General features: G+C 32.8%; 2 protein-coding genes across 3 annotated transcripts in view; one reads left to right on the top strand and one right to left on the bottom strand.

The window, feature by feature from the left end:
- Nucleotides 1–378, bottom strand: part of LOC104717096 (omega-6 fatty acid desaturase, chloroplastic) — a 3,081-nt gene extending 2,703 nt beyond the window's left edge. The window contains exons 1-2 of one of the 2 annotated variants that reach the window (XM_010434620.2): nucleotides 188–378; nucleotides 22–82 (exon numbers count right to left, since the gene is read on the bottom strand). In XM_010434620.2, coding sequence (XP_010432922.1) covers nucleotides 22–82; nucleotides 188–226 — 100 coding nt within the window. In that variant the 5' untranslated portion in view covers nucleotides 227–378. The remainder of the gene's footprint in view (nucleotides 1–21; nucleotides 83–187) is intronic. The other variant, XM_010434619.2, reaches the window with a different exon arrangement.
- Nucleotides 7,750–9,743, top strand: LOC104717095 (CBL-interacting serine/threonine-protein kinase 6). Its single transcript, XM_010434617.2, has one exon. The coding sequence runs from the start codon at nucleotides 8,112–8,114 to the stop codon at nucleotides 9,453–9,455; it is 1,344 nt and encodes a 447-aa protein (XP_010432919.1). The 5' UTR covers nucleotides 7,750–8,111; the 3' UTR covers nucleotides 9,456–9,743.

Below are 21,496 nucleotides of genomic sequence, written 5' to 3'. Positions count from 1 at the left end.
GTTGAGGAGAAAGAAGAGTACCAGGAGAAACACGAGCAGAAGAAGCAATCTTAGGAACCCTAGGAAGACATTGCTGTGGTCCCTGAGAAACCAATAGACAAAAGAAACAAATTCAGTATGGGAAACTCAACTTGAAGAGATGGGTTAATAGATAAGACTAAGAAAGAGGGAAATTGAAGAAGAGTACCGTGAAGGCGATGAGGGAATCAGCAATTCTGGAAGCCATGGAAGCAGAAAATTGCAGAAGAAGCGACACGGACGAGAGTGTGTCTCTGCAATATATGTTTTTAAGAGATTGAATGGCTGTGAAGAGCCCTCACCTCTTCAAAGTTCTTGTGAAAAATATGGACTTCCACAATTTAAAGTTTGGTTTTTTTTTTTGTGTGTGACTGTTTGTGTAAGAAACAGAAAAAAATTGCCTACTTTGAAATAAACGATAAATATGAAAATTATTATATCCAAACAGAAGACATTAAAAAATAGTATAATTGCGAAACTATTTTACATCAACGAAATTTGTTGTTAAGATAATTATCAATTTTAGACGATAATTCCAAAATTACAAATTTTATTTCATTTTCGAGTAAAATCTCAATATAAACTTTTGTTCTCCTACTAAATTTCAGGTTGACAAGTAAGGCTAAAACTGAAGTGGATTCTGTAGTGAATGTTCATATTTTTTTAAAAAAAAAGTCAAAAACAAACAAAAAAGATTACACAGGTTTAATGGAGAGTTGTATTACTTTAGACATTACTTAAGAATTTGAAGATGACAGTGATAAAATTCAAAACTAGATTAATTTATTCATACCAAAAAATATATACATGTCTATTAATTTAGGTTTTGCGGTATAAGTTATAACTACTGTAGTAAGATAAGTTTATGAGTTCTACTTAGTTCAGTTTTAACCTTAGATACAACACTTTAGTTTATAAGGGAATTATATGATATATATGATTCAACAAAAAGACAGATCATGATCTGATAAAAACAAAAAAAAAAATAGTAATGAAAAATATGACTATACGTTACAACTTACAAGTGACGTTTACAATTTTTTGATGTCATCAACTTGACGTGTTTTAGAGCACTAATATGTTTTCAGTTGTAGAAAACATGCGTTACGAGTGATACGTGCTTATAAAATGTTATACGTCATTTCGATTTTATGAGCTTCATTGTGAGACCTTTTTTTAAAAAAAAAAAACTAGTAATTAGCTAGTTGAGTGTTGAGACAGAGACCTTTCCTTCATGCGCCCACATATACCACACGATTCCAAATCACCTAAGGCACGAAAAATTCCATAATTGTGAGCCAACTTGATAAGACATGGACATTACTAAATGTCACATCACATTAGCTTGACTTGTCACGAAATCGACTAATCACGTTTTACGCCTATATTAAGTTGATAAACTGGCTTCGTGAGGAAATTAAAACTGGGGCTTCAGTTAATCATTTTGGGCTTCTTGTAATCCCGATTCGTTGTCTACTTGTCTTCTTTAAGCATAATGGGTCTTTGAAATTACTATAGGCTGAGCCGGGTGAGCCCAGCTAAATTTAGAAAGAGATATACAAGTTGCTGCGACACCTGTGAAGCTGGGAGATCCACATGACCCTGATACACACACTAAGGCAAGAAAACTAGAAAAGCCCATAAGATGTGATCCAAATTGACTGGAAATTTACCTCTGAAAATCATGTAGTGCCCCTAATTTGATAGATTAGTTTTGTGCTGAGTCGGCCGAAACAACATTAGGTCTACCTAGAGTTTTCTTTTTGATAATTAGAGACTCTAATGTAAGGAAAATATTATTTTTCAAACCCTGCAGACCTATGTGAATTTCAAAGTGCCCAATGGAAGAATCCGTTTAACAACCTATGGCTTAGGTTGACATAGCGACTAAATCACTTGGTTGACAAATCATCTTAATTACTTTCTTTATCAAAATATTTGGTGGACCCTTAAGTTGCAAGTTAAAAAATCGTGCTACAACACCTCCACCTTATAATGCATGCATGGCGTGACTATAATCCGAAATCCAGGTTGTAAAAGATTTTAGTGTCACGCTATCATATAAACTTATCTAAACAGTGTACGAAACTGATATTGAATAATTGAAGTGTATATACTATATACCGATCGATCTTCTCATGAACTATCTTTTTAACCGTCTCGCTATTGTTAGTTAAGTTCGTTAAAAAATATTGTTTCTTGATGTCTTTTCGCAATCAGTGAAGAGATATCTATAAAAAGATGTCTATATGCGAGCTAGTTGGAACCAACACATACCATTATTGATTTTATGCAGAGCTTTCCATGTGAAAAGTTGTCCGCTAGTTACCGATGTTATTGCCAATTTGCCATTGCAATCAATCACTCTCCCACCAATCTGATTCGTCCACGAAAAAAATATATACAAGTAGCTTTTTTACTCTACAACATGCGCACCAGAAGACGAAACTCCTTCATCCACGAATCGACATTTTTCTTTCCATATTCAGTAGGTACCAAAAAAAAAAAAGCGAAACCCATTCAAACCAAAACTGAACGAATGAAAAGTTCATATTACATTATGACATATATATAATGCACATATTTATATAAATATTACTGAGATAAACTCTAGACCATAACTTGTATTATATATAATTGTCATCTTATAAAAAAAATTAAAATCTTGAGTTAGAACTTAAAAAAAAAAATGTTTTACCCGCAAATAATAATGAGTAAAATAAAGATATACGGTCATGACCATGAATTGTTCTTGTTCTTGTTCTTGTAAGCGTACATAAATTTCATTATAACTTTAATATAATCGTCGTATATCAACATACTAATCCATAGAAAGGCCATACACTGAGGTTCCACACAGAACGGAGACGTATATATCAAAATCGCAGTTATATATCAAAAACTTTCTGGCTGCATAGTTGTTTTTTAAACCCTTGCCAGTCATACCCATTTGTTTAATTTATTTCAATAATATTTGTACTACTACTAATTATATCAACTTTTATAAATAAAAAACAATTTATTATTTTTGAATATATATTGTTGTCGATGTGCGACCATCCCGATTAACACCTCATATCTTAGTAAAGTTTGAAAACAATCAAAATATATGATAATTGGTCAGAAAATATAATAATCAAACTTTAATTATTGTTTTCTTGTTAATTGGAGTTCTAAATTCATAAAATAATACTTGAACTTCGACGAGTTTGTCGCTGTCTGGTGACAGCCGAAACGTCTTTGTTGGTCTTAAGAGAAAAAATGGAATCATAGCACAGACAAGATGATGGTATGTTGGTGTTGATAATGGTTTGAAAACGAAATACTACGCGATCAATCTTTATTGTATACAAAATTTTTAGAATTCACATATTGCAAGTAATGCCTGCATGCTGAGTACTACATGTTACTGATTTTGGTCTTGGCTTGCATTATGGTGCCATACGTGTTTACATTTTGCTGGCTCTCCACGAACAAAGGATTTTATTCCTTATTACAATAGATATAAATGATTAAATACAATAATACTAACTAAGAAGTATATTTGATTCCAATCTTATAATACTTACGGAATCAGCAAAATGTGATATTTATTACAAAAGTATTTTTTGATATTATATGTCTGCACAATCATATTATGAATATTGAACAATCAATTTTTACAAAATAATAGTTTGGGAAACCACTTGTAATTTGTAGGCAGCACCCGGACCGGAATTGACAGAAATTTATATAACTTATGTTATCAAAAATAAGTACATGAGAATATTGTGTTTTTGTTAATTTTATGTGCTGCAATGCTAGACTTGTTTTGTTCGAAGCTACATAAAAAAAAAAAAAAAAAGTTATCTTCGAGGAAATTTCTCATTTCATTTTCGCAACCAAATATTTTAGTTAAATTGTTATTTCCCACATGAGAGATAATATTATCGACATAATTCATCTCAAAACAGACTAGCAGCTAAATACGACCAGAAATACTGATAGTTATGTTGGATTAGTGCTCAAATCAAATGTCTGTTTAATGATCATAATAATTTGGGAAATCGAAAATAAATATCATACTCGAATATTGGTTAAGAAGTACTATAACTTATTGGCGACAATACGACAAGACACCGCCTACCAAAGTTTGACAGAATATACTCTATGGGACGCTTGCTTACGTCATCATGTAATAGAACCTGAACCAGAAAATCCCTACCCTTCTTTGTTTCTTTGTCATTGTTTTTGTTTTTGCTTCTTTTTTTTCTCTGTTAATCTACCAAGAGAACATGCAAGTATATCATCAAGAAAGAGATATCAGGATTATTTAGGCCTTCTATAGCTATCTGCTTTTGAATCGATAGATCTATTTACATAAATACAATTCAAAAGCTAGACATATAGTTGCACGGCAAAATACTCCTATGCTCTTGATCGTTTCATTTCGTTCTGTGATCTCTTTAACGAGGGGTTTGGTATCATAAAGCTAAATTATACTAGTTCATACAGAATCTAAAGTCTAATTAAACAACTCCAACAAAAAGCACAATGCATGTTTATTGACTAATTTGGTTTCATCTTTAAATAAAATAGTCATTAACTCATTATTGTCTAGGAGACAATTAGGACTTCATGTCGACGGTGCTAGTTCAGCCGAAACTAATCAAACGATGTTACATAATACTAATTCATAGTTTCATATATACCAATAATAATTCAAGGTTATGATTGTTATTTTCGGCATATTTGTTGTGTTTTGATAAGGGATGAAGATTAACTTAGTCACACATAAAAATGTCGGTGTGATTTTCAACTTTTACATCAGATCGGTCTAGGAATCTTGTTGTACACCAAATTCCTCTCTTATTATTAATTGATTTTTATCTGTTAAAAATAAATTGCTTAGTGATTTGATATATTCGGCTCAGATTAATTTGTCAAATTTGTGTTTGTTTATATAATAATAATGTATTAAGATGTTGCGATAGTCGTATATACAGTATATGCATATTTTGTATATGTCACATTAATATAAACAACAACATATATATCAAATAATGGCAAGGAAATTAATTATAAAACAAACCATATATTCATGCATGACATCATTGAAAGCGGTGTTGTCCATACAACAACAAGAACAACTTATGCTAAGAATATCATATTGTGTATTATATGTAACTTATTTATTCCCATGCATGTATGCAATAATAGCATTATTTTTATATACTCCTCTTTTCGTGTGTTTGTGCAAGTGTATGACTGTTGTATCTATGATGTATCTCAGATGAATAATTATGAGACGCAACAGAGAATGGGAGTATAGGTGTCTCGTGAATGCGAATATGTGCACTAGGTAGCACATTGTTTTAATCGCACATTGTTTTGTGGTGAATGCATGTGCGATGCGGTTAGAAGTAAAGTTTAGCCACATAAATAAATAGAGACAACAAATCAAATGTAGTCGGTGCAACCGTTCGACCATATATGCCTATGCATTTAGACCGTTTCAAACAACATAATTACAAACAATTGTTCGCATCGATTTTGATAATAGCAATATATATAGTGAAACGATTTCCCATTAATACCAGATACCAGAATCAGAATCATATTTGAAAGTGCCAAATAGAAACACATAATTTCTATTTATAATATACTTTTTTGGCTAAAGAAAAAAACAATTATCTGGTAAATAAAACAGGAATGCAGTGCTTTTTTTCGGTATTTCGTAACCGAATTAAAACCACGTAGCTACAATTTGTAATATTTGTTTTTTTTAATATTATAATAAATCATAAATTACCACGAAATAAGGAGGAGAAGGTCCACAAGAAGAAAGGTAGGGATCGCTGACGCTGAGAGCCGCCCAAACGTTTCTGGTGGCTGAGGAGGAAACAACATCGTGTTGGTATGTTCGGTCATTGATTGCAGTTTCTTTTCTTTCTTTTTCTAAAAAAGCTTTTCTTTCAGAAATTGTGTTCTTGGTCTCAGTTTCTCATATATAAGCCAAAACGTTTACTGTTCTTTTAAGTTGTTTTGTAAAAGGAAAAAATGAAAAATATTTCGGATTAGAAATCTAACTGAATAATTATTTGGATATTCATGGTTCATTTTCGTATGGTTTTCTCAAACTCAATATAACGGTACCTTGGAATCATTAATTAGTTAGCAAGTTTATAGCGCAGACCAGGTGAAAAGAAAAACTATATGTATACAAACTTTAAGAATCCTAAATCCAAACTATAATCACATACTTCTGGTAGTTGTAGATTTTGATATGGAACTTCGGCTATATATATAAAAGTATTCTTCACAGTAATTTATGTATATTGGACTAGCTCATTTCATTTCTATAACTATACTTGTACTTCTTGTTTAACTTAACGTCAGCACCATTTACTGTTTAGTTTGCTTGTCAACAAAGAATTGTCTATAGGTTATCTCACGATTAGAAACCGAAAGCATAATACACGTGAAAATAATAAGAAATCAAAAGTATAATAAAAATGATAAGTAACATAAGAAAAGTATAGGTTTATATACGTATTTCGTTTTAAGTCCATCATGATTAGATATATCCGTATGTGTTTTGTCTACGTCTACTCTTTCGTACGCTTTATGTAACTGTACAAATCATACGCACACGTGTCTTCTGACATTTGATTAAAGGATTGGAATAGGACTTAAAAGGAGAATATCTTTGTCATTAGTTGTAAATCAAAAATTGTACCTCCAAATTAATTAGTTTTATTATATTTATGTTAAATATATATTAAAATGGTATCATATTATTTGTTTCCATGTATTCTATTATGTATACAAGATGTTATATATATTGGCAAACAAAAAAACGTAAATAGAAAAAAATATTCCCTCTTAAAATGGAGAGTATATATCAAGAACTTCCATCTTGAAAACAAAAATGTATGAATTGAGAAAAGATAAAAGAATGTCTTGGTAAACACATTGACTAGCTGATTAATTGGTTTAAGTAAACTACACAAAAATTTCATCAAACCAGGCTTTTAGTTGCATACTGACCAGTACAGTATATCTAATTATTTCAATGTTTTTTTTTTGCTCTAACCAGTAAACCACCCATTTCAAAAACTCGTCTCGAAATAAACTAGAAAGAAACTTTACATATCTGATCTTAAGGCATGATGGACTACCTTCGTGTACAAAAAAACAAAAGAAATGAAATAGAAAACCCTAGAATCAACATATATAATGGTCCATAACAATAAGGACCACAACAAATGAATAACCAAACATTTTTCAAAAATGAAAAATTTGAAGGAATCTAGCTAGGGGAAGTTATAACCAGGTCCTACACTAAGATACCATTAATTTTTGTTGTCATATTTGTAGATACAGAAAAGTTTGATTCATTGAATGCAATTATGCTATTTTCCCCCTCAATGATCTTATCATATGCAAAATGTTAAGTAGGCCATCAGTCAAACTATAGAGTTAAATAACTTTTCCACAAATTCCTTATCCTCTTAATCTCTATACAGTAATTTTCAATCGAAACCAGTCACTTAAAGACACGTGTCATAATCGCTATCCCAGGACGTGATAAACTCGAAACCGCCGCACGGGGATTACACACGACACCTGTCAGTCAGTGAAAGGAGGTTACACGGTGTAGTTATCACTCCCTAATAAGGGTACTCACGTAATTTTACAGTAGTTAGTCTCTATATAAATACTACTACTCTTATCCGACCGGAAAATAAAAAAGAAAATTAAAATAAAAGAGGTTTCGTTTTTTTTTTTTCTTTTTCACTCAACTAAAAAAATTTGCTTCTGATTGTCTCTATTGAGTGAAGGAAACAAATCCTAAGAAGGGAATGCAGAGAGATGGTTGGAGTATCGCCGGTGAAGACTAAGCTTTGTGATCGGTTTAACCGGTCTGTCGGCGGCAGGAATTGCCACCGTAAGCACGTCGAGGACGGGTGATACTATTTCATAACTCTCGATTTCTCCGCTAAATATAAAAAAAAACCGTAAAATCTTTCTTTTTTTTGTTTTTTTTTTTAATTTTCAAGAAAAAAAAATCAAAATCGTCGTTTGTAAAATAAAAAAAATAAAAAAAAAACATGGCCGGAGGAGCAAAACCGGTGGAGAATGGATCTGACGGCGGTGGTGTGAGTAACAGTACGGCTCTGCTTCACGGACGTTACGAGCTAGGTCGTCTACTAGGTCACGGAACATTCGCGAAGGTGTACCACGCTCGTAACGTACAAACCGGAAAAAGCGTGGCGATGAAGGTCGTCGGAAAAGAGAAAGTCGTGAAAGTAGGGATGGTGGAGCAGATCAAACGAGAGATCTCAGTGATGAGGATGGTGAAACACCCAAACATCGTCGAGCTTCACGAAGTCATGGCGAGCAAATCCAAGATCTATTTCGCCATGGAGCTCGTAAGAGGCGGCGAGTTGTTCGCTAAAGTGTCTAAAGGAAGACTACGAGAAGACGTGGCTCGTGTTTACTTCCAGCAATTGATCTCAGCCGTTGATTTTTGCCACAGCCGTGGTGTTTATCACAGAGATCTGAAACCTGAGAATCTCTTGTTAGACGAAGAAGGTAACCTTAAGGTGACTGATTTTGGTCTCTCTGCTTTTACTGAGCATTTGAAACAAGACGGGCTTCTTCATACGACTTGTGGTACTCCGGCGTACGTTGCTCCGGAGGTTATATTGAAGAAAGGTTACGACGGAGCTAAAGCGGATCTGTGGTCTTGTGGTGTTATACTCTTCGTGCTACTTGCTGGTTATTTACCTTTTCAAGATGATAATCTTGTGAATATGTATAGGAAGATTTACAGAGGAGATTTCAAATGTCCTGGTTGGCTCTCTTCTGATGCTAGACGTCTTGTGACGAAGCTTCTTGATCCTAATCCGAGTACTAGGATTACGATTGACAAGGTTATGGATTCGGTTTGGTTCAAGAAGTCTGCGACGAGATCAAGAAACGAACCAGTTGTTGCACCTACGGAAGGAGGAGAAGAAGCTGAGGATGTTGATAACTTGGTGCACAAGTCTAAGGAAGAGACCGAGACGCTGAACGCGTTTCATATTATTGCGTTATCTGAAGGGTTTGATTTGTCGCCCTTGTTTGAGGAGAAGAAGAAAGAGGAGAAGAGGGAGATGAGGTTTGCTACATCTAGGCCTGCGAGTAGTGTTATTTCGAGTTTGGAAGAAGCGGCGAGAGTTGGGAATAAGTTTGATGTGAGGAAGAGTGAGAGTAGGGTGAGGATTGTAGGGAAACATAATGGTCGGAAAGGGAAGTTGGCGGTGGAAGCTGAGATATTCGCGGTGGCTCCGTCGTTTGTTGTCGTGGAAGTGAAGAAAGATCATGGAGATACTCTCGAGTACAACAACTTTTGCAGTACTGCTCTTAGACCAGCTCTCAAGGACATCTTCTGGACTTCAACACCTGCTTGAGTTTGAAATTGTTGTGTGTGTGTTTTTTTTTTTTTTTTTAATTTCTCTTTGTGTAATATATTGTTGGATTCTAGATTCGATTCGTGATGATTCTTGTTCTTGATTCTTAATGTGGGTATCGTTTGAATCTTGGAAAAAAAATGTTATTAGTTCTTTTGTGTGTTGTTGTTCTTGGGTCGTAGCCGATTTGTCGCGTTTACGAATGAGAGAGTGTTGTGTTGTGTGTGGTGTAGAAAGGTTGTCTTAAAGATTCCATCATCATTCATGAATAAATGATAATTATGACTCTTTTAAGAATGTTCAAGAGTCAATCTTTTACGCAATCTCCATCATCAATGTCTTTTATAATTCTCTCCTTACACGTCTCTTTACCTTGGAATTGGAATGATTAGGACATCATCTTTTTTTGATTACGGTGGTCCAATTTATGTAGTGTCCTATTAATCCACATAAACTCTTCAAGATTCATGTGACTATCTAGAATTATTGTTGTGTGGTCGACATAAGTACTTCTTTTTAACCTTTTTTTTTACGTTTTAACGTTATTAAAGTCTTTTAGCTTATGTATCCTAATCTAGAAAGATCAATAATTCATAGCGGTTTGTAAGATAAGTAGTTATTAAATCATCAAATTAAATTTAGTAGCATAACATTAGTGAATAGAGAGAGGGAGCATGTGAAAGTGAGCTAGTCAAGTTGGTAAAATCTATCATATACAACACTTGCGATGTGCTTAGCGAAAAATGTGGTGACGATTATATGAATACTGATAAGATTTTTTTTATTATTATTTGTTTTATGTAAAAGAAGGATCAAGTGATAAGTATGATTACTTGGTTTGTTGAAATTAAAAGATAGTGGAGTAGAAAAGAAGATGGATTCAGATGAATGAATATGAAAAGTAAAAAAGGAAGAGATGAGAGGTGGGCAACAAAACAAAAACAAAAAGCGGAAGTTGCGTGATTGGGATGGAGGATGGTTTCATGAACCCGATTAATATATACTGTATTATCTATTTTCATTACCATATCAAACATGTGATTTATAAAGGAGGTATGCTAACCAACCATGATCTGTAACTGTTACGTAAAGGGAAAAATAAACTAAAATAACCATCCACGATGCTCAAATTGTGTGAAGGATTTTTTTTGTTTTTAGTTACTTTGGGGTTCAAAATTTCACCTCCGTCGACAAAATAGCGTTAGTCTTCGACCGGTTAGTTATAAAAAAATAAACGTATGAGTACGAGTTTCACCGAACTATCAATAGTTCTATTATCTTCTACTATGTAGTAATAGTACTCTCTGGTCTCTGGATGGTTTTCGTTTGTGTATAGTTCTCGTCGTTGCAATTTCCTTCAGCCATATATATCTTGTGCGCATAGAAGTCTAAAACCTTCATTTTAATAAATCTGAAATTGTCAGGCCACCCACATTTAAATTTATAACTTTACAGATTTAAAGTTATGGCTCATCTATGTTTTTGGTTCACTATAGGAATTGTGGTGAATATCTATATAGCGTACTCTTTGTAGTTTCCACAACTTTATTATACAAATCTTTAACTGCCAAATTTTAATAGCAGCATAATTTGCATGCACTGAAAAGAGAGAATAATTTTATAAGTACCTTTTGGCATTTAAATATATCATTTAAAAATAAAAACAAAGAAATTGATAATTGAAACGCATTAATGTATGAACTATATACACATCGACTTTGTCACATGTTCATCGACTGCAAGTCGGATTTATAAATTTATCTTTCAATAAAAATGGGGTTGATGGATGACTCTCGAGGAAAGGTGTGGATTACTTTTTGAGCTTGAAGGAAGAAACCATATACTATAAAGTCCACTATGGTGAGATTTGATCGATTCGTATACATATCCACATCCACATGCGTTTTAATTATATATGTTCTATACCTTTAGTTATTTTTAACGAGACAAGACATGATGAATATGATTACCAATATATTGGCTCTGGTTTCTGTCCACAGAACTCGAAAAGCTAAGACGACATGTGTAGACCGTTGAACGCGTTCTCCATGTGGTTTCTTATCCCTTCTTCTTGGAAACGAGACGATCCATATAATTTAAATAGTGACTGTTGAACAAATGAAGTCTAGATGCATAACAAACATTATAATACGATACAATATAGTTAGTGTTCATTAGTATTACATTTTTTAAAAAAGTAGGATTATATTAAGGGTTTAATAGTTATCAAATTTAATTATTTTGCTTTCCACCACTTGAGTGAGTATTACGTGATATATTAGCAATATAACCTTCGTCGTGTAGGTCAATGAGCCGTCACATGTGTGTTGATATATTGTTTGTCATTGGTGGATTGACGCAATTCAAGTTGCATGTTGGTAAGGCCGCCTAAGTATAGAAAAGAAAGACTCAGAGTAAGATCAGATCTTACGATATAGTTAAAAGAAAACAAATAGAGTTCTCTATTCAGCTATTCTGTCAATGTGCTTCGGTGTATAACACATTCGCAACTTGCCAATATATTAAAGTTGCAACAAAATATCTTTGCAAGTATTATTATAAGGAAAATAATAGAGAGGGGATTCTATTTAGATTATTAGTGGTTGATTTTGTTTAGCTTTGTTTCCATAATTACATTGGTTGGGATGATAAACATTTGCATGTGGAGTCTGTGGGACTAACAGAACCACGTCACAAAACTTGCTACTGATATGATTTAATTTAGTGATAGCAATTCACTAAAAACAAGAATAATCAATGGACATATATGATAAATCTAAAAAGGTATAATACTTTATTCTTCGAATTAGATGGTTTATCAAACATAACCAAGTAACCACATCTGTTCTCCTTTTGATACGATTTGTTCATATCTTACTTTCTCCAGTATCAATTATTAAATATCAAAAGGTATAGAAATGGAATCCAGCGTATATAAAGGGTTTATGTATCACACATTCGTATGAGCGCTCTTTTGTGTCGGGGTTTCAACAGGGATAGTGCTTTACTGCTTTGTAAAATTGGTCCAACCCATTAGTAAAAAAGTTACTACTGAGACCATCTACTATAACCGAAACAACAAAATCTACGATAACCAATTAATACTGAACCTACACAGATGAGCATAGTAAAAACACTAATTGAGCTCAAATTCACAAAAATAAGGAAACTTCATTTAATATGTTAGGTGATAGATATTTATGAGTACACAAACATGTTTTCTTGTTAAGTTTTATTTAATGAGTACTTAAATTAGAATATTCGAGTACTAGTCTGGTGAGGTTAGGGACGGTAGTGTCAGGTCAAAGTCCAATAATATATATATATATATATATATGTATAGTTTTTCGCCAAATCTTATTTCAAATATATAAAGAATGTATTAAACTAATCTACTAAAACTTGAAAAATCCTAAATGAAAGGTCTCCCTAGATGAACTTATGCTACGGAGTTTTTTATGTCGACAAAAAACAAATGAACTTATGCTGGGTTTGGCTTTTCAAAGCGCTTGTTATATCTTGACTAAAGATATAATTTTTTTAAACTGGCCAAAACTTCTAGTCTTTTACTTTTTTACTAGTATAGATTACTGTGAAAATTGTGATAGTTTGAGAGGGATTTTGTAATAATAAAGCTCTTTTTATGTTGATCAAAATTAAAAAAAAAGCTCTTTTATCACTTTACATATTAATTAATAAAGTCCATATATTGGGTCAGAATTTTGGGCTAGACTGCTATATTCTAATTGAGTAAACTAAGCCACTTTCAGATTTTTAGTTGGATCGTTCGGGTAAGTGTGATTTTGGGTCCATTGAACATAGTGGCAAAGTACAAACAAGCAGGTACATGTGATACATTTTGCTTAGTCCACTAAAATATTTCTACTCAAATCGTTACAAATCTATACTAATAAAAAAAGTAGGAACTAGGAGCTATAAGCTCCTAAAGTTGTCCATATAAGATTTTAAACCTCAATTGTGATTCTACATTTCATTAATTAACATGTTTTAAATCTCCAGAATTTTATTATATTAAGAATTATTTTAAACAACTAATCAGGATTTGACATGTCATTCATTAACATTTTTTAAATTTCCAGAATTTTTTAGAAAAAGGAAAATTTTAAATTTATGGAAATAAAAGAACTATGCACAATATCCCATATCGGCTAGAAAATTTTTAGACACTGGTTCATAACCAGTATAAATAAGATTAATATGCTTCCAACAATGAATGAGCAAGAAAGCTTGATTTATCAGGCGTCCAAGTTTAAAAGTATATTCGGTTTGATTCAGTTTTTTATTTGATCAAATTATAACTTTAAAAAATTTCAAAAAAATAAATTATAATATTTAAAAATTTTAAAAGTTTTAATATTATAAATATTGAAACTTTTAAAACTTCTTAGCTTTTAAAAAGTTTTAAATATTATAATTTTTAAATTTTAAAAGTTTAAAATATTATAAATATTGAAACTTTTTAAAAGTTTAAATATTATAAATATTGAAACTTTTAAAAGTTCTTAACTTTTAAAAAGTTTTTAAATATTATAATTTTTTAATTTTTAAATTTTAAAATATTATAAATATTCGAAACTTTTTAAAAGGTTTCGAAATATAAAAGTTTAAAATATTATAAATATTTATGTAAAACATAAATTATCTTATTTATCTAAGTTTGTGCTTTTTATTTCTTATGAGCTGTAAAACATATTTTGTGTATGATTTTATAGATAAGTTGATATTTTTCATTAATTTTTTATTTTTATCTTATTTTTTATTTTTATGATAAAAAAAATGATATTTTTCTTGGAGTTTGATGGATTAACAAGTTGTGTGGTAATATAAAAAAAGTTTTTTAATGGAAGAAAGTTAAGAAGTTGACGAGGACGAAGAAGAAAAAGAGTATAGCGAAGAACCAGACGGTAAAAGTAATGATGTCGATTACCACAAAATTTGACAATATAAATGACAAGAAAGAATACAAAGAATAAGAAAACATTGAATAAAAAACACGAAAACATAGGTGGTAACGATCAATTAAATATGAAAACGAGTTAAATTCATGATGATAAAATTGTTTTGTTTTTCTGGTGGTCAAAGAAATGGTTTAGGATATGTGAGGTCATCAGTTTAATTCGCCTCGCTTGGATGTCGAGTTAAATTCATGATTTTTTTATCAGATTTGATTTTATAACACAATTGATTTTTATATTTCAAAAAATTGTGTATCTGAAATTTAACTTTTTCCTTAATACTAATTTCATTTTTTATAAGATAATATTTTACTACCGTCATCAATCATATATAGTTTTCATCAAAATATATCAAATATACCCACGCGTAGTATGGGTTCAAAACCTAGTTATATATATAAAAGTAAGCTTCTGATCTCTCATTATTGGTTGTTTGACATTAAATTGGTTTCCAAATTAATTGTCTCTCTTAAATTGCTCCATGATCCTTTTAATTACACCACGTCCTGCTCTTTATTGTTATAAAACCGAAACTCATTCATTTCCATATAAACAAAATTAACACTATACATAAATGGTTGATATGGGTCAAAATGGTAGATCTACAATATATAATTATGGTTCAAAATGTAAACAAGAAAATAAATTGCTCCACAATCCTCTTAATTACACCACCCGTGCTATTAATTGTTTCCCTTAAATAGTTGATTTGCTCCACGATCTCCTTGAACGTTATGAAACCGAAACGCATTAATTTTCATATAAACGAAATTAACACTACAAATTAGAAAATCCTATATTCATAAAATCCAAAATCGGCTCTTTCTATTAGGCCTGGGCATAAAAACCGTACCCGAATACCCAACCCAGAACCCGACCCGAAAAACCGGATTCGGGTTGGGTACGGATTTGCCTATAAAACTCTATCGGGTTCTATTTTCTAATACTCGTGGGTTCAGGTTAGAGTCGGGTAATATCCGGTATCCGTTTGGTACCCATTAAACCCAAACATATAAATATATTTATAATATTTATCATTAATATAATGCAATTACCCCAAAATTATGATTATAATTTTGAATATTTCATTTAGTTTTATACCTAAATATCAAAAATAATCAAAATATCTAAAATATTTTGTTATGTAAGTCAAAATTCAACTAAATTTATTTAAATTTAATTATATTTTTTCGGGTACCCTGTAGTTCGGGTACTAATCGGGTTCTAAAATTTGTAACCCAAACCGACCCGAACCCGATAGTACCCAAACCAAACCGAACCCATATATCTAAAAATACCCAATGGGTTCTATTTTTCTAAATCCGTTTACCCGAACTCGAATGGGTAATACCCGAACCCGAACGGGTTATCCGAATGCCCAGCCCTACTTTCTATATATGGTTCATATTTCCATATTTCATTGTACACACCTTTTAACGCTCCTAACCTCCATTAACAATTATGAGTATAATTCCATTGAAGAACCTTCAGCCAGGACGTGTACCTCAAATTGTGTGTGGCCGGCTTCTACGTAAATGGCATGCAAAAGCTTTCCATCAACATGGCAAAATTATCAACTTAAATTTCTTCCTACTTGATGAACAAGTATACAACTTCCATATATTTATATACATGCTTCCATCTTCCTTATTTTCATTAGTAACAGATGAACATATAATGCAGTCTACCTTTATTCCAATTTCTATACCCCAAAACCGAGTTTACCGCTTTAGGGATGATCTTCACGAGGAGAGCATCTACAATATATCTGAATTTCAAGTGGATACTACCTATCCACAATACAAACTTACAGATCATCCCTACGTTATTAAGTTCTTGGATGGCACCGTCCTTACATCCATAGAAGAAAACTCAGCCGTGATTCCACATGACATGTTTAGGTTTCGAAACAAAACGAATTGTGGACTCTTGCTGGAACTAATCAACATTTACCTGGTAGTGTTTCCTCAATATTTCTGTCTATCATCATGTTTATCTGCTCATATATTTATCTGCTCATTTTACGGAATGCTTATAGAATATAGTGATATCAAGTTTCTAACTTCTAGCCAAAAGAATGCTACCAAAAATACCACATTTGACAATTCAATAGGTTAAATAAAACTATAATTCTCTGTAATGCCTAGAGTGAGAATCAAGTTTTTCAAACTTCGAAGTGTAAAAAATGCTACGAAGACTACCACACATAGCACAAGTTAAAAGTAAAGCTCTCTTTCTCTGCAATGCCTATAGTGAAATCAAGTTTCTAACTTCCATTAGATGGGCTTAAAAAATTAGAATTCTAATCCTCTGAAAATGTCTAATGTGAAATCAAGTTTCAAACTTCTCATCCTAAAAACAATGTTATCAAATTCCATAGGCTAAGACTAAAACTTTTGCTCTCTCTATTGCATGTAGTGAATTTGGAACAAACGGTGTTACTTGTATTATGGCGAAGACAATAAGCATGATGAGAGCGCCGAACAAGAATGGTCCGAGGAAATTAAAGTCATATCCTTTCCTAGCCGCCCAAAAGGTGTATATAGTGAGAGAAAGTACCACAACCGTTGTCAAGATCGCTGACTCAAGAATCGCTTTCCCTGTGTCCAACACAGAGTTAAGTCATAAACATATACGCACAATGGAAACCACAAACATTAAGAGATATTAAATCCATAATCAATCAAGAATCAAAATCTCAAATTCCTCAAAATCTACTACCAAAGTGGTTTGATGAAGTCTTACCATTGGTGAAAGAACATGTCAATCCAACAACAAAAGCCAGAGCCAAAGTGGAAACCCCCAAAAGCAAGTAATTCACCGGATGCGTCTGGTGGTAAAATAGTACAAGAGACACAACAATGTAAAACCAGAGAGAAACACAAATTAGTTTACAATCAAAATTCGAAAAAAATTGAAACTTTGATTCCTAAATCAGTTGTGTGATGAAGTTTTTGTACCTATGAAGGGAGTGATGATGAGGACTATGTAGAGAGCTAATCCAAGGCCAGTGGTTGCGAAGAACAGAGCGATTGGGTGGACGTTGACCACAGTGGCTGCGACGGCGACGGTGGCGAGAAGGTGAAAGGCGATGATATAGTAAACCTTGCGTATAAAACCACACCGGAGATCAGGGTTCTCAAGCATCGTTGGGTATAAAGCCCCCTTGAGCTGCCGCCTGCTTCCACGTCATCTTTCCGGTAAGGTATGTTCCACGATTCCGATACAATAGGTAAATTCGAACCCTTTTGATAACTGTATCACGATCGCAGGAGAAGGAAGTTGAATCGGTGCACTTTGCTTGTGAGTCTATGTTGTGATATGAGCGGAACGATAACAAAAAAAGCGAGAAAGTTTGGATTTTTTCCCCTGGGAAAAAGCGGTTGTGGGTAGAAGAGGAAGAAGAAAAAGTTCATGAAGGATCTTGGGGCTAAGGTGGAGGTGACACGTGACCACCAGAGATTACTATGACAAGGTTTCTTCGATCCGTTTGATTTTGTGTCACAAATTCTTGTTTGTATATATGTATGTATAGTTTCAGATTACCAAACAAATTATAAAAAAAAAAGAGGCACACGAAATTAGTTTTCGATCGTATTATAAGTGCCCGCCCATAAAATTGTTTGAGTTTTACCAAAATTGGCCAGCTAAAAAAACAAACCAATTATTCTGTTCGGCGTACCCATATGATAGTAGTTAGGAGCTACAAATACAAATACAGTTAAACCTATGTTAGAACAATCACATTTTATAGTTTTAGAATGGTATTTGAAATATGTAGTAAACCTTCTTGACAAAAAGTTATAAATATTATAGAAAATTTTACTTATACAGATGAAATACATTCACAAATTAAAATTTATGTAAATGTTAATTATTGTATTTTAATAGTCTATCAAAATGATGCATATCTAAACATTGAAAACTTTTAAAAAGTTTCAGCTATTTTTATGCCAGGTTATAAAATATTTTATATTATTATAGTTTGTAAATACATTATTATATCATCATATACATTATATATATATAAATTAACATAATTATTAATTTATGATATTATTGGACCATATAATACATCAAATTTTAGGAAAACTATTATCTTATTATCATTATTTGCAAAAAAAAAATATGGATTTAATAATTTATAGAATATTGATTTATGGTGGTTTAATTGTATTGTTATAGCATCTTTACATATTTAGATGTAAAATATTGGCAAATGAGGGGAAAAAGAACACAATGCTTAATTATGTGATTAGATAGAGAAGGAAAACAATGAATTCCCATACATAATTAAAAACTTTCATGAAAACATAAACCAAAGCATTACTCCATTATACCCCGTGCCCAACATGTTACTTTGTTTGTCCCATAAACAATACATTCATAAGTTTGCAAATCTTCACCACATGTAGGTCCTTTGTCTATATCTAGAAGGATTCTATCAGCAAACACGAATCGAGAGAGAAATTGTTAGAAAACTTGTTTTCTCATTCTAAACGATCAAGTGTTTGTTACAACATTCTTATGTTGAATGTGATTTTTAAACCGGAACAAACCGGGTCTATACAAATAATCTAGATAATAAACCGGACAATTCCAGAGCCCTTAACCAACTATACTATGTACAAGTATATTTCATATATACACCATCTAATAGCCCCCCTCAAGATGAAGGTGCAAAGATATTGTAAACACCCATCTTGGAAATTATCTCTTGGAAATGAGCAGGATGCAATGCTTTAGTGAGAACATCTGCTAACTGATTCCCTGTTCGAACATGCATAGTTTTAAAAAAATCCAGAATCTACCTCCTCCCTGATCTTGTAGCAATCCATATCCACATGTTTAGTTCTCTCATGGAACACTGCATTATTAGCGATATGTAATGCTGCTGTATTATCACCATAGAGATAAGCTGGAAGAGTGAATGAAATCTGCAAATCTCGCATAAGTCGAGAAAGCCAAATGAGTTCCTTGGTTGTCAAAGCCATAGCTCGAAACTCTGATTCTGCAGAGCTTTGAGAAACTGTATCATGCTTCTTCGATCGCCATGATACAAAAGAGCCTCCAATGAATATACAGAAACCTGTAACAAACCTTCTATCATCAGTACAAGATCCCCAATCTGCATCCGAAAATCCCCTCAGGTCAGACTTATTATCAGCTGCATAAAACAGTCCTTGATCCATTATTCCTTTCAAATATCTCAAGACTTGATGTACGACAATCAAATGAGTATCTCTAGGAACATGAGAATACTGACAAAGCTTGTTAACCGCAAAAGAGATATCCGGTCTTGTTATTTGGAGATACATGCGTTTACCAACCAACTTTCTGTACTGAGTGGAATCCGGTAACAAAGTGCTTGCATCTTTTGTTATCTTGACATTGGGGTTCATCGGAGAATCACAAGGTTTGCTGCCCAGAAAACATGTAGTAGATAACAACTCCAATATGTATTTCTGTTGACAAAGTGAGATGCCTGCAGAAGATCTTGCAATCTCTATGCCGAGGAAGTACTTTGCAGGACCCAAATCTCTTAACTTGAAATATGACTTCAATTCATCCTTAAAATCTGCAACTGCATCAGCACTATTACTGACAATCAACATGTCATCGACATACATCAAAACCGCAAGAAATACTTCATCCTGAGATTTGATAAACGAAGTATGTTCACCAGACGATTTAGCAAATCCCATTTTCCGCAAAGGATCAGATAACTTGATGAACCATTGCCGAGAAGCTTGCTTTAAGCCGTAAATGGACTTATGTAGTCTGAGCACAACATTAGGCGGAAGTTTCACTCCAAGTATATCTGCATAACCAGGTGGTATCTTCATATAAATTTCTTCATCCAAGTCTCCATTTAGAAAGGCATTGGATATATCAATCTGATCAATTATCCAATTTCTCTTAGCTACAGTCAGAAATAACAATCTGACAAAAGGTAGTTTAGCAACAGGTGAAAAAGTCTCTTCATAGTCGACACCCTCTTCCTGTGTGAAACCTTTAGCAACTAATCTTGCCTTATATCTCTCTATACTTCCATCTGCATGATATTTGATTGTAAATACCCATTTACAACCAATCGCCTTCTTGTTAGGTGGTAATTGATCTTCACTCCAAGTGTTAGTTCGAATCATAGCACCAATCTCCTCTCTTATTGCATCACACCACACAACATAATCCTTAGCTTCTGAATATCTTTGTGGGACAATGTCATTTGTGATTATATTAATGAAAGCAAGAAAAGGCTCAGATAGATATGAATAAGAGATATAATTGGATATTGGATATTTAATAGTACTAGTAGTATTATAACAATGAAAATCCTGCATGTGTTTAGGGGGTTTTCGTTGTCTACGAGATAGTGATTTAGAAGGGATCAAAATCTCAGAAGATGACACATCTTGAGGTGGATGTGCATCAGAGGATGTTTGCACAAGAGGAAAATCATCGGGGTTTGCAGGTGAATGAAGATGAGGAAAGAAAAGTTTTGTATCATCCTTGATAGTGGGTGATACAAAAGGAAAAATATCCTCATAGAAAATGACATGTCTAGAAACAGAAATAGAATGTGTCTCCATATCTAGTAGCTTATACCCCTTATATCCAGTTGGATATCCTAGAAAAATACAAGCCTTTGTTTTAGGGTCAAATTTGTTTCTATGCTTAGGGGAGGTTGAACTATAACATAAACAACCAAAGCTCTTTAAAGAAGTATACTCAGGGGGTTTGTTAGTTAATTTCTCAAAAGGAGACTTATTTTCTAAAACCGGAGTTGGCAATCTATTGATAAAAAAACAGCTGTCAAGACCTAATCTCCCCAAAACTCTAAAGGAATATTAGACTAAAAAAGAAGAGCCCTAGCAACATTCAAAATGTGTTGATGTTTTTTTTCTTACTGAATTTTGTTCAGGAGTTTCTGGGCATGAATGATATGATATTATTCCTTTTTCAGTAAACAATGCATTAAATTTCAGTTCATGAGCATTATCAGATCTAACAGATTTGACATTAGTATTATATTGAGTTTCAACCATATTAGGAAAACCAGGA

The sequence above is a fragment of the Camelina sativa genome, chromosome 10, assembly GCF_000633955.1.
Source record: "Camelina sativa cultivar DH55 chromosome 10, Cs, whole genome shotgun sequence".
NCBI lineage: Eukaryota > Viridiplantae > Streptophyta > Magnoliopsida > Brassicales > Brassicaceae > Camelina > Camelina sativa.
The sequence above is the reverse complement of the archived record's forward strand: the minus strand, read 5'-3'. Positions and strand labels throughout refer to the sequence as shown.